The 12,378-nt window shown below is 42.7% G+C and overlaps 1 protein-coding gene across 4 annotated transcripts in view; it reads left to right on the top strand.

The window, feature by feature from the left end:
* Positions 1-12,378, top strand: part of LPIN1 (lipin 1) — a 54,652-nt gene that overhangs the window by 26,912 nt on the left and 15,362 nt on the right. For all 4 annotated transcript variants that reach the window (XM_083378767.1, XM_083378769.1, XM_083378766.1 and 1 more), the window contains 4 exons: positions 843-1,033; positions 5,625-5,718; positions 8,086-8,155; positions 11,972-12,064. In XM_083378767.1, the coding sequence (XP_083234893.1) occupies positions 843-1,033; positions 5,625-5,718; positions 8,086-8,155; positions 11,972-12,064 (448 nt within the window). The remainder of the gene's footprint in view (positions 1-842; positions 1,034-5,624; positions 5,719-8,085; positions 8,156-11,971; positions 12,065-12,378) is intronic.

Genomic DNA, 12,378 nt, shown 5'->3' with positions numbered 1-12,378 from the left:
TTTTTTTTTAAAAAGTGACAAGTTGAAGAAGTAAAACGAAAGGATCATGCAAAAAAAAATATTGCTGGAGCATTATCATACCTCTTTAGGTCTGGTGCTAGAAGGGCACCTTTTTTGAACAAACATCGAACATAAAACCTCCCAGGGCTATTTTGGTATTCCTATAAAAATTAGTGCCCATCCAAAAGAGGCATTGGGAATCTTTGGACTGTACATGGGCTGTTTTTTAAAAAATATGTCTTAGGCACCGGAGTAAGACAAGAAGCATGCATTGGGAGTAAGTTTTTTCCCTGGACCTGCCCAAATATATTACCTAGAAGCTCCTTTGTTTGAAGGCTTTAATAGGCTTTAATCACTCGACAAGAGAGATTCCCTGTAGCAATTGCTTACGGGGGTGTCAAACTCAATTTCATTGAGGGCCGTATCAGCATTGCAGTTGCCCTCAGGGGGCCAGGTGGGTGTGGCCTGGATGGGCGTGGCCTACTGGGTGGGCGTGGCTAGAGTGTGTATGGCCTACTGGGGGGGCGTGGCCAGCTCTACATTGTTCCCATCAAGGGTGCCTATGGGGGCCTGGGCAGGAGTGGGACAGATCTGAGGGTCTCTGGCAGGAGGAGGGTCTCTGGGCCAGGGCCAAGGCAGTGGGGGCCGTTCACTCACTGTTTCCAGGATGGCTTCGCAGGCCGCATGAAACCCCTTTGCGGGCCGGATCCGGGCCCCGGGCCTTGTGTTTGACATGTCTGGTTTAACCTGTCAAGTCTGAGAAGCAGGCTAGATGAATCAGACGATGAAATCCATGAGTTTTAGGAACGAGTGGAGGTCACTAACTCTCCTTCTCTTCTCAGTGGTGACCATATTGCCCTCTCGAAGAACGCCAGTGATAATAGTCCCCGCTCAGCCAATCAATCCCCTCAATCGGTCGGAAGCTCAGGGGTGGACAGCGGGGTAGAGAGCACTTCGGATGGAATCCGAGACCTGCCATCCATTGCCATTTCACTTTGCGGCGGACTTAGCGACAATAAGGAAATATCCAAAGGTACGCTCCACACCTCCGCTCCTCCTACGGTATTGTCAAATGCAGTAATGCCTAGTTTGAATGCTTCAGCCATTCTGTGAAAAAGTGCATATTGACCTCTCGTGGATAATGTGCACTAAGGCACGCGTGACAGAAGGACGTACGAATCTCCATCATTTAAAGAACTTGTGTATAACATGGTATTCTTCATTAGAAGTATTCCTCGGCTTAACGGCCATTTCAGCAACTGCTAAAAATTACGACAATGCTGAACGAAGGGGCTTATGACCTGTTCCTGAAGTTACGGGTGTTGCGGCAGCCCTGAAATCAGAGTAATGAAAATAATGAATCGGATAATGAAAATTTGGGTGCTTGGCAGTTCACCTGCCCTTATGACTAATTGCAGGGGTGCTGCAACTCCTTCCACCTCCTGTCTCCCCCGTCTATGCCTGTAAACTCTTGGGAAGGGCCAGCGTGAAGTAGCTGCCCCCCCACCCCGTTCACAAAGGACCAAATGTCTGGGGAGTCCCAGCCCAGTCTTTCTCTAAGGTTACGCAAGAGACACTTGCTCCCAGCATCCTGGGGACAGGAAAGCAGGAAGCAGGTAGGCCGCATCTTGCTTCCAGTCAATTGTTTATTAAAATGGATGCGTTGCCCAAGATAAATGATCTATTTCAAATAGCACTGGTCAGAATTTCGGAGAAAACTTTACAAGGATGGCGAGACCCTGTTAATAACTTCATATGGAATGGGGGTGGGGGTGGTGGGGAACCCACAGTTAAGCAAAAACTTCTGCAGGACTCCAAAGAGAGATGTGGTCTTTGCCTTTCCAAATTTTAAATTGTACTGTGAAGGTGTACTGATCAGAGTTACCATCTGAGTGTGGCCAAGGGTCTTAGTAGCTTCAGCGACGCTGAGAGGGAGAGTAGGATGCTTTAGTATCGTTCCCTTGCCAGGTAAATCAAAAGGGTGGTGGCGATGGTGGTAATGAAGGTAACAGTAATTCTCAGTGTGGGTTTGAAGGGAGCTAACACAATCAAAGGGACGCGGTGGCTCAGTGGGTTAGGACGCTGAGCTTGTCGATCAGAAGGTTGGCAGTTTGGCGGGTCGAATCCCGAGTGCTGCGTAGCAGAGTGAGCGCCTGTTACTCGTCCCAGCTTCTGCCAACCTAGCAGTTTGAAAGCACGTAAAAATGCAAGTAGAAAAATAGGGACCACTACGGTGGGAAGGTAACAGCGTTCCGTGCGCCTTTGGCGTCTAGTCATGCCGGCCACATGACCACGGAGACGTCCTCGGACAAGCGCTGGCTCTTCGGCTTTGAAACGGAGATGAGCACCGGCCCCTAGAGTCGGAAACGACTAGCACGCATGTGTGGGGGAACCTTTACCTTTACCACAATCCAGGAAGAGAGCCTTTTCTGTCACGATGCCCACCCTCAGGAATGTCATTCTCCCAGAGATTAAAGTTGCCCTGACCCTACTAGCTTTCCATAAGGCCCTAAAGTTCAGGTTCTGCTACTGAGCCAGGGAATGTATGGTTGAGTCCATAGCAAGGTTATGCTGATTATTCTGGGCTGGTTTATTTCAGCTGCTATATTTGTTACCTATTGTGTTGGTTATGATGTTTTTACTTGTTTTTATCCCTTTTTAACCACCCTGAGTGTGACGTTTGAGATGGGTGGCAATGTAAATTGAATAAAAATTCAATTAGCGCAGCGAGGAATAAGAGCTTGAAAATCAAACTGGAAGAAAGCAATGAGAAACTGTGTCTGTATTGTAAGACCATCTCTGTTAGCTTAATAACCCAGTGAGCACTAGCGTTTTACAAGTGTTACACCTACTAAAGATGCAGTGGTGGACAACGTGAGTATTTGATTAATTATAAGAGGTGCTAATATAATAACATTCTTATATTAGTTTTACCAATAGGTTTTGAGGCGCAAAGTGTGAATTTAAAATTATAGAAAGATAAGATAGTTTTACAAAACCTTGTGACGAGAATCTCTGTTTCCTGCATCTGCTTCGAGAATAAAAATAGCCTCTGCACATGGACATCATCAGATACAAAACAATAGAATCAGGCTAACTAGATAATAGGAAACAAAGAAGGAGAAGCCCAGTGCAGTAAGCCAGAAATTTCAGCGTGCAGGTTGTGAAACAGACCGTAAACTATTAGTGTCACGTTTGCATAAATTAAATTTAGACCATTGGAGAGAACAAGATTTGTTCCAGTTAATTAATTAGAATGTAAGATCAACTTAAATATTTGAAAGAGAACTAGAAGGGCTATAGAGTGAAAACCAAATTGCAAAAAAGGATCCTAAAATTTAAAAGAAAAAAAAAGTTTTAAATGGCTTTTAGAGCAAGCCGTTTAAATAACCAGAAAAAGATGAAGGATGAAAGTCTTGGTGGAAGGATACATCACAACTAAATGCACTTTTCTGGCACCAAGCAGGAAAAAAAAACACAAGGGAAACATTCAACCTTTTGTCAACACCTAAAAAAAATATCAAGAAAAAGAAAATTAGATAAGTTCATGGAAAAGCAGGAAATGTATGGCTAATGTTGGAGTAAACAGAAGAAATCTAATAGGAGCGAAGGAAGTTAAAAGAAAAGGGAAGGACTATACTAATATGCCTTTTATAGCTAAGATTTCAGAGTGACATTTTTTTTAAAAAAAATATACACTCAGGAAGCTACTCCATGAAAAAGTGATCTATGGCAGGTAGCAGGAAGGTAAGCGCAGATGAAATTGCCAGCGAACGGTTCACAGTTGCAGAAGAAGATGCATTTTAAGTGCTAAAGCGCATGTAAATAGGAAACAATATTCCTTTGGCTCAGCTACTGGAAAATACCAGTATAATAACTAAATCAGAGAAAGGGGACATAAGCGCATGGGTAAATGACCAAACAATTGCAGTGATTTCTCAAATGAAGTTTTTTTTACTTAAGATCTTATAAGGAAGAAGAAAGGAAAGATATTTGTCTGACAGGTACATAGATTTCGTAAAAGAGAAATAAGCAAAATTAAGAGGGAAGGAGCAAGCGAATCCAAGAAGGAAGTTTTACCTTTTGGTTTATCAACAGCAAAAACTGGCTGTTTTTTGGAAATATGTTTTGTTTTTCTGAAGAATCCATAGTATAGGACAGGGGTAGGCAACCTCGGCTCTTTTATGACTCATGGACTTCAACTCCCAGAATTCCTGAGTCAGCATAGCTGACTCAGGAATTCTGGGAGTTGAAGTCCATGAGTCATAAAAGAGCCAAGGTTGCCTACCCCTGGTATAGGAGAAGAGCTGAGTTTGGAGGAACAGAATAAAATAGGGATGGAAAGACAGACGTGGAGAAGATGATGAAATAAAAGACATTTCAATGACAGCAACAGCCAGAGCAGCTAAAGCAATGATCTTTCTTATGGTAAGATCAGTTGTGAAAGCTGGCTATTGAGAAACAGCAAATTATGGATTTGGAAATCATTACTAAGAGAAAAACAAACCCAAGGAGAACCAATTAATCAAATTTAGATAAAATAAAAGACAGCTCTCCTGGAGTGCTGATCAGCAAGGAGAAATTCACAGAGTTTGAGCTTGTGTTATAAGCAGGAAAAAAAATGGATACGTTTGGCACAGCTGAACAAAATAAAAGATGGGAAGTTGATTAAATAGGTTCAAGGAGATTGCAGAACCGTCTGTAGAAGAGCTGTTGCTTATTACAGGTTGAGGTACAGGCAGTTCTTTTTTTGTAAAAGAAAAAGGTGCCGGCACTCACACATGTCATACAACCCACCTTGCCTACCCTACAAGGTTCCATCCAAAAAAAGGTGCCGGAACTCCGTTCTGGGCGTTCTATGAGGAAAAAAAGCCCTGGGTACAGGTGACTTGTCCATGGAACTACCAGAAGCTGAGCTTGATTCATTTGCATATGACTAATCAATTAGCAATTTACATGCTACTCTAAGATGTTTATCTTGGTTCTTGCCCTTAACCTTAAGTCATGCTGTAAATATTGTTTTCAGTGCTACTCTAAAGGGCACCATTCATGTTTATTCAGATTAGTCTGTGCAAAGTGAATTTATTTATTTATTTTTTATTAACCTATAAAAGCACAACGTAGGTGGAAGGCAGGTTTGGTTGCAACCACCATCCAGGAGTTGGTTTCAGGTAAATTATACATTGCCAGGAGTCTTATTGCCAATGCTACATGACTGGTTATAGCCTGTATATACGTACCTTTCTTTTCAAAGAAGATTCATAGTTCAGTGTTATAATTGTCCAAACACAAATTTATTCAGATCTGTGATTCAGTCTAGCCCCACATTCAGCTTGAGGTTTTCTCAAGAATAATCAGGACAGACTATTCTTAAAGCTGAATATGTGAGTTTATCTGCAGCATTCTCTGCTTCAGTTTTTATGGGAGTCTTCAGATAACAGGCTTTATATTCCTTTTCTCCTAAAACTATGCTGTGCTGGCTACCTGAGATCACAGGCTCTGAAACTGCTCTTATGCTTCTGTGGTTTCCTAAAGAGGCTGATTCCACAATATATTCCAAGTGCTATTTTTACCTTGTTACTTGAGGTTCATTCATGGTGGTTGTTTTTTTCTCTCCCAAACAGAAAAGTTTTTAGAACAAGAAGTTTCTTATCAGCAGTTTGTGGACAACCCAGCTATTATCGACGACCCTAACCTTGTGGTGAAGATTGGAAACAAGTGAGTACAGCTTAGTAGAATAAAATGTGTGCATTTTGTTAAAAAAAACAACAGCAAACCAGAACTCTTGAGAGTGATCAGATTAAAAAAGATCTAGAGCGGCTAGAACACACATGTCAAACTTGCGACGTCACGTGATGTTGCGCAACGTATCGGGACCGTTTTGCCATTGCCGGCAATGGGGTGGGCGCGGCTTCCGCATGACGCATCCGGCCCGTGGGTCGGCAGTTTGACACCCCTGGGCTAGAGCAATTGATTGAAATTAACGAGATGGAACTTAAAATGAGAAATTAAAGGTTCTGCACCTGGGTAAAAAATAGTAGGCACAGTCTAAAGCTTAATGGCCATTTGTTTAGTGACCAAAATTCAACTATCGTTGAAAGAACTATAGTTATGTCCAGTGTTTGAAGTTACAACTATTTCAGCACCCGCTTGGTCATGTGATGCAAATTTGGGCACTTGGCACTGCCCATATTTATGTCTGCAGAACATGCTTCAATTCTCCCCACCACCTATCCCTCCTCATCTCTGCCCTTTGAGATGTCCTCCACTCCACCACCTCTGCTGTCCCTGCTGGCCTTTGCCATCTTCTTAGCAATAGCAATAGCATTTAGATTTAGATCCACAGTGCTTTACAGATCTCTCTAAGTGATTTACAGAGTCAGCCTATTGTCCCCAACAATCTGGGTCCTCATTGTACTGACCTCGGAAGGATGGAAGGCTGGGTCAACCTTGAGCCGGTGAGGTTCAAGGTTGAGTTTTTGCTAAAAGGGAAGAGATGGGTTGCAGGAAGTTGAAGCGGAGACAAGCATGCCATGGCAGGAGAAGCACGAGATCTTCACCTAACAACAGCACGGTTCTGGCCTAATGACCGCAACCGGGAGTATTAGAACTGCTGTCATTAAGTGGTACAATTGTGAGGTTTCATGTAATGACCGCTTCACTTAATGATGAAAAATTCCAGTCCCAATTTGGATTGTTATGTTAAGTGAGGACTGTCTGTAGGACTTGCGGTAATTCATATGAAAGGGATTGGGTCAACTTCAAGCCAGCAATGTGATGCAGCTGCTAAAAAGGCAAATGCTACATAGGATGGATTCACAGGACTATAGAGTCCAGATCATCGAAAGTAATTGCCTTGGTTTGACTCCCTGTGTTCAGTTATGTTCAGTGGCAAATTGGAGTGCGTTAAGAGAGAAGCCACCAAGATTAGTAACTAGTTCAGAAACCAAGCCACTTGAGCAATAGTTAAAGGTTATGTTTAAGCTGCCAAAAAGATGTCTAAGAGAAGATAGGATAGTAGTCTTCAAAATTTGAAAAGCTCTTACACAGAAGAGGGAGTAGAGTTATGTTCTATAGCATTGAAGGGCAGGGTCAAAGCCAATGAGTTAAAAATATACAAGAAGGAAGATCAGACTAGATATCAGATGGAACTTCCTGGTTGTATGAACTATGGAAATAAGAAGCTGCAAGAAATGGTCAATTCCCATTTGCTCGTGGTTTTCACTTATAAGCTAGATTGTCATCTATCAGAGATGATGTAGTGCAGCCTGCATTGCACAAAGAGGTGTTGATCTGGTCCCTTCCAGTTCTGTGATGCTATTTCCATAATAGCAGACACAGTGAATGAATTTCCTTCAGTGAAATAAAACTCCACCCAGAATTGCTTTCCTTTGCATTTTAATCTTAATTCACCTACCTGCACCAAAATGCCCATCCACGTTAGAAAAATATTCATGTGAGTTTTATATTAGAAAAACATGCTGCAGAAGTGCTTATTCTGGGGAAAGTGCACATTAAAAATGGATGAAATTAATTGAAGGTTTGGAAAAAAAATTGAAACCTAATTTGATATCCATCTCTATATAGGAACATTTTATATGCAGCGTATTGAAATTAATATTACTGTAATGCCTGAAGTGTTTTAATTAAATGCCTCTGGTGCCAACCTTTTCAATAGAAATACTTGCTTCAAGTTCTGTGATAATTTATGTATGTATTTATTTACATCTTTTATTATTTTTATAAACATCTCAAGGTGGCAAACTTACCCCACACAACTTCCTCTTCCTATTTTCCCCACCACGACAACCCTGTGAGGTGGGTTGGGCTGAGAGAGAGTGACTGGGCCAAAGTCACCCAGCCGGCTTTCATGCCTAAGGCGGGATTAGAACTCACTGTCTCCTGATGATTGGCTCAGCCAGCTTTCATGCCTAAGGCAGGATTGGAACTCAACAGTTTTCCGGTTTCTAGGCCAGCACCTTAACCACTAGAACAAACCGGGTCTAATTTTCATGTTTAAACAATAATTATTAAATAATTGGCGTGTTTCAAGGATTGTATATAAATATTGTTTTGCTCTCTTAGGTACTACAACTGGACAACTGCAGCTCCGCTCCTGCTGGCAATGCAGGCCTTCCAGAAACCTTTGCCAAAGGTGAGATTGACCATGCCAGCCTTGTGGGCAAAGGTCCTTGCTCTTTCTGTCTAGCCCAGGGGTCTTCAACCTTGGCAACTTTAAGACTTGTGGACTTCAACTCCCAGAATTCCTCAGCCAGCTCAGACTGTAGTTTGTAGTGTTACCCCTCCCACCCCACCACATCCCGGGCTTCTAGTTCCTTCTATCCCTGACAAATACACAATTGTAACTCATTGTGGGGCAAAGTAACCTTTTTGCTTTTTTCCCCCTAGCAATCTTTTTATTCTTGGTTTAGAATGACTACAGATTTAAAGCTTCAGACTATTTTTTTTTAAATAACAAGAGTTTCCAAGATAACATTTAGCCATTTCCTCCTTAGTTCAGTCACATTGGAAAGTAAAATTATGTTGGTGTGACATTTCTTCTAGTTTACCTAGTTAAAAGATAGATAAGAAATATTTGGGCCACTAAATAATTATATTAATTTTGGGCCATGAATTGGCACTTCATAGATTTTCTAGATTTTGCATGAATTTGCAAATTTTGTTTTCAGAGCCACTGTTTGTGATGGATTAGATAATTTGCCTTCAGAATTGTCTCTTATGAAAAGAGAATGACAACCTAGATTCATATCCCTCCCTCTCTCCCTCTCTCTCTCTCTCTCTCTCTCTCTCTACCTCCCTCTCTCTCTACCTCCCTCCCTCCCTTTCAATAAAATGAAGCTTGGAGCTGCTTAATCTTTTGTTGTATGTTATCCCCATGCCTGGATGTATGCTATCAGGGGAAGAAACTCCAAGTTTATTGTCAGCCTTTTTGGGTTAACTTGACAGGAAACAGAAGTAGGTGACCTAAATCTACTTCATTATAAGGTTATATTAATAGAAACTTGTATGTCTGAAGGCCCAGACTTCCCACTGTCACTCTGACCCATCTGATCAACTAGGACAGGTTCTTCCTAAGTTTCTTATCTCTGATCATTAAACTCTCGGGGGCTCCTCCTCCTCCTCCTCCTCCTCCTCCTCCTCTTGCCTGATTGTTTCCTAGACAGTATCTCTTTTCTTTCATCCCCCAAGGTCATCTACACGCTCCATTAGTCCTAGCTCTTGCATATAAAGTCCCTTACCCACTTCTGAACTAATTGATTTCATTAGACACACTTATGTCCAGTTAGAAGTCTATTGAGGTCTTCCCTGTAGACTGATAGTGACATAAAAATCTATCCCAAGATACCCCTTAATTTTTTTAATGTTTGATGAAATAATGGACTCAGTGGCATCCTTTTGTCTCGCTGAGGATTGATTGATTGATCGGTCTGCCCGGTCAGTAAAGTTGCAGCAGATAAATTCAAGCCAGGATTTGCTCTCTGCTTTCACTTTTCCCTTACAACATCAAATGGCATTTAAAAGAGCAAAGATCATTGACAGGTCACACTGGCTATAATAAGTTTCATGCTACTTCCATTACTGAATTCAAATTCACTAGAAATTCATGCTTAGTCCTCTTCCAAGCCAATATACCAGACATGTCAAACACAAGGCCCGGGGGCCGGATCCGGCCCGCGAAGTGGTTTCATGTGGCCCGCGAAGCCATCCTGGAAACAGTGAGGGAACGGCCCTCACTGTCTTGGCCCTGGCCCAGAGACCCTCCTTCTGCCAGAGACCCTCAGATCTGTCCCATTCCTGCCCAGGCGCCCATAGGCACCCTTGATGCGAACGATGTAGAGCTGGCCATGCCCACCCAGTAGGCCATATGCACTTTAGCCACACCCACCCAGTAGGCCACGCCCACCCTGGCCATACCCACCCGGCCCCCTAAGGGCAACCGTAATGCTGATGTGGCCCTCAATGAAATGGAGTTTGACACCCCTGCAATATACCATATGGGTAGTCCTTTCTTACTGACCCACTTGTTCGGCAATCATTTGAAATTGCCACGGTGCTGAACTAGGCGAACGTACAACTGTTTGTAGAAGTTCCAGCCATCACACCATCCCCGTGTCGTGTGACTGCGACTTGGGCACTTGACTGCCAGCTCCCACTTTCGACCGTTGCAGTGCCCGGCGGTCACGTGAGCCTCATTTGCCCACCTTCCCTGCCAGCTTCCTACAAGCAAAGCCAATGGGAAACCAACAGGGAAGGTTGCAAGTCGCTCTGCTGAGTCTTGCCCTGCCTTTCTAGGCTTGCATGGCCTGGTGCCCTACCCCCCCTGCCCCCCCTTGGTTTGCGTGCTGTCCTGCTTCCCCAAGCCTCCCTTCACTCGTGCAGCATACAGGTAGTCCTTGACTTAACGACCACAACTGAGCCCGACATTTCTGTGGTGAAGCGAGACATTTGTGAAGTGAGTTTTGCCCCATTTTACCACCTTTCTTCCACACAGTCGTGAGGCGAATCGCTGCGGTTGATAAGTTAATGACCTGGTTGCGAAGCGAATCTGGCTTCCTCATTGAGTTTGCTTGTCACGCGACCTTGGGACACAGTGACGGTCGTAAGGGTGAACCAGTTGCCCAGCCTCTGAGTTTTTGATCAGATGATCGTGGGGCTGCTACAAAAAACGGTCACAAGCCATGTTTTTTCAGTGCCGTGAACTGTCGTAAGTCAACGACTGCCTGTCCTGCTTTGCCCAGCCTCCTGTGCTTGAGTGACACCACAGCCTCTTCCTTTTCCAGCCTCCCTGCGCATGGAGATGTCCCCCTCTGCTTAATGACCCACCTTTCTTGGGGTTACTGTGGCATATGGGACTACCGGGATTGTTGCCGCTAAGAGATGCAGTCCCTTGACATCGTGCTTTATGCCCGCATAAGCTTAGTGACGGTAATTCTGGTCCCAGTTGCCATTGTAACGCGAGGAAAGCGTTTCCTGCCCCATTGATCAGAGAAGATCTCTATTTTACTGCTATAAGCCTGAGAGTGAGAGACCCAGTTGCTGATCTTCAAGCCCCACCTATTGTAGCCAATCCTTAGGGATGATGGGATTTGCAGTCCGGCTTCTGGTTCTCCCACCGCTGCAGTCTTCACGTGGACTGTGCATCTGAACTGATGTAAAGCTGTGGTCTTTGTGGTAAAGGAGAGATAGGAAAACAATTGTTGCCTTTTTTTTTTTGGATGGCTCCCTCACATGTGTAGATTGTAACTTTCATCAATTTACTAGAATCTGGGGAATTATTCAAAGTATTTTAATGCATTTTAGGATTGAACCTTCAGCAGTGAATATTGTATTGAATTGGATGCTAATTTTATCTTGGCCTAAGGAGAAAATATTTGTTTTGGTTAGAATAAGAAATCAGCTATATTTATCTACGTTCAGTTGTAAGACAGTATCTTTCTCTTCAGCAGTTTGTAGCTATTAGGTTGCCATATTAATGCTAAAGTTTCATTCAACCATTATCATTTAATCCTTTTCTAATAACTATTAGAAGACAGTAAAACAGCCAGCTATTTATTATTTTTTATGAAAGACAACCGTGCTGAATTCCTTGCCAATGAAATGTCTTTATAATTTGTACTAAACAAAATTAGTATTTCTTTCTCCCCACCTTTTGTGCATTACACTAAACTTATTATGCCCTTTTTGTTCCCATTTTTCTTTCCCAATTCTTTTTTGAATTTTTGAAGCGTTCTTGTTTAAGTTATTTCCGTGCACTTGTGGATAACATTGGCTTTTGCTTTAACAAGATTTGTAACCCACAGACAGTATGTTTTTCTTTGACTTGCTTTGCCTCAGTTTAAATTGTCTCTGTGTTTGTTTTTTGTTGTTCTTTAAGAAAACCTTTTGTTTGCATGAATTCAATTACTTTTTGTTTAGTTTCATTATTTATGTTACCATCCATTTATCACAGGCCACTGTGGATTCTATAATGAGGGATAAGATGCCCAAAAAAGGTGGAAGATGGTGGTTTTCATGGAGAGGGAGGAATAACTCTATCAAAGAGGTAAATCTGGAACTACCCTGAATGTTTCTTCTAGGCTTCTACACACACACACACACACACACACATACACACACACGAAATCTGCATGAAATCTGTGAATTGTTGACTCTCCTTAAAGAATCCAGATTTAACCAAATGAACTGTTGAATGCTAAACACTGGCGTTGCTTTGCTTGTTCGTTTGGGATCCCAATTTAGGTGATAACAGAATGTAAAGATTACAGGTAGTCCTTGACTTAACAACAGTTTGTTGAGTGACTGTTCAAAGTTACAGCCGGATTGAAAAAAGTGTCTCCTGACCATTTTTCACATTTA

This window comes from Vipera ursinii, assembly GCF_947247035.1.
Source record: "Vipera ursinii genome assembly, chromosome: 1".
Classification (NCBI taxonomy): domain Eukaryota; kingdom Metazoa; phylum Chordata; class Lepidosauria; order Squamata; family Viperidae; genus Vipera; species Vipera ursinii.
This window is presented reverse-complemented; position numbering and strand designations above follow the sequence as displayed.